Source organism: Pelophylax lessonae (genome assembly GCF_965119305.1).
Source record: "Pelophylax lessonae genome assembly, chromosome: 3".
Lineage (NCBI taxonomy): Eukaryota > Metazoa > Chordata > Amphibia > Anura > Ranidae > Pelophylax > Pelophylax lessonae.
The window spans coordinates 460,247,375-460,249,291 of NC_138770.1; the positions used below are offsets into that span (position 1 = coordinate 460,247,375).

Consider the following 1,917-nt stretch of genomic DNA (forward strand, 5'->3'; position numbering starts at 1 on the left):
ATAAGAGAATTGAGGCTTGGCGTGGCGATGGAATGAGGAGCCCAGAGGTCTATGATCAATCGTTTTTTATTATTGTATTTCCCCGTGGCTACCCCCAATGGGTTGGTTCGCCAGCAGGAAAAAGGAGGGGTACAGAAAGGCCCTAACATGAAACCCTTGTCTACCTCTGTTTTCAAAAGAGTATCGACTACAGCCGGGTCAGCCAAGGCTGACTGTAGGTTTTTACACTCGATTGTGCCTGACGGGGGTGCCACCAGACCAGTGTGGAACCCTGTCCTGAAACCTGAAACTAAAAAGTCGACTAGGTCTGGAGAGGGATGGGATTTCAAAAGGAAGGCCAGGGAATCGACCTGTACCTCGGTCAGTCAGCTCTTGGGAAAAAGGCGACTGGGGCACATGGACTTGGCGTGGGCCCGGAAGCAGGTGGAGCAGATATGCAACAACCTACAGGCACTGAAGCTGCAGCCCCCCGCGTTGAAGTTGTTGCATACCTGTGCCTTGCCCAAGAACACTATCGGTCTCCCCAGTTTGTCTTTGGCGGACTTCTGATCAGACCTGCTGGGGCCCGGGGTGACCTCGCTGGTGGCAGAAGAACTGGGCTCAACGGCACACAAGTTGGTGGAGTGGGAGTTTGAAGCACAAGTGGCGCATGCAGGTGGCACAAGCCCGGCAAAGTGGCGACAGAACAACTCGGTGTCCAGCTGGCCCCAATCTATCCTGATGTTAAACTGGGCAAAGGTGGCCGCCGCCTTGGCTGAGAATGAGCGGTGATAATCGTAGAAGGTGGTGCCACCGTACTTGTGCCCCAGGTCGACCAACTTGTGTAGATACAAGTCCAGCTCTTCTCTGCGATGAGGGAAGTTAAAGCAGACCACGTCCCTGAACAGACCGAAGGCCAAGACAAACTCGGGAATGGACAGCTTCCTGTTTAGTCTGGGGTCCTTGGCCTTCAGAACCACAGACAGGTCCCCATAATTGTAAGTCTTGCTCTCGACTATGTCTTGAGAGGCAATTAATAGCGACATAAGATTCACATCCTTCCCCTCCAGAACGTCTTTCCTGATGTTGGGCGGGACCATGTGCGCTGGTGTAATGATGTGAGGAATGGGGCCTGAAGGAGTTGGCATACCTGCGAAGGTGCCCTGAGGGGCTGGCAAGCCAAAGACCTGAGAGGGCAGGGAACCTGGGGAAGCTGCGGAGGCCGGTACAGGGGTTTCTAATTTTTCCAACCTCTGACTTAGGCTACTAACGGAAGCCAGAACAGACGCCATGGTGGCCTGGATTTCGGCTAAAGCGTCCTTGACACTGTCCCGTGCGTCAGTCCCTGGTTGCGGGTTGCCGGTATTGGATACCAAGATCCTGTACAACTCCGCCTTCCTGGCTGTGGCCAGAAATGGTATCCCCCTCCGTCTTAACTCGGCGGCAATCTTAGGAATGGTCCATGTCCTCATGGAACCAGGACTTGACGGAACCTGGCTACCTCCTGTGACGGGAACGGAAACCGGAGTGGGTGGCCTGGCTGGCGTGCTAGGCAGGGAGAGGTCGTCTCCTTGGTCTGATGCGCGAGACATGCTGGGATGACATGAAAGGGAAAAGAGGAGATGAAAAACTCATACGACAGGGCGTTAACTGGCGCTTTTTTTTTTTTTTTTTGAAAACGGGGGACGTGAGGCCCTGCTAAACCCCAGGGGCTGGTGGAGGCACTAACTATGATTTGGACCTAAGCTGTGCCATGAATGATGGCGGGGTGTAGGCCTCTGGGAAGGTGAAGCCCTGACTACCCTGACCAAATAGCGAGACGCTAGCTATGATTTGGGCCGATGGGCGAAAGTACCTCCGTGTGAGGATGGGTGTTGGTCTCGCGATAACTACGAAGTGACCTGCCTAAGCTCCTGACCCCCCACCCCTGCCCCCCCC

The 1,917-nt window shown here is 54.6% G+C and overlaps 1 protein-coding gene across 1 annotated transcript; it reads right to left on the reverse strand.

The window, feature by feature from the left end:
• Positions 1–365: 365 nt before the first annotated feature.
• On the reverse strand, positions 366–1,571 carry LOC309550581 (uncharacterized protein; the record flags this gene model as incomplete). The annotated part of the gene is made up of 1 exon (XM_082250927.1): positions 366–1,571. The coding sequence occupies one exon, from the start codon at positions 1,569–1,571 to the stop codon at positions 366–368; it is 1,206 nt and encodes a 401-aa protein (XP_082107053.1).
• Between the last annotated feature and the right edge of the window lie 346 nt (positions 1,572–1,917).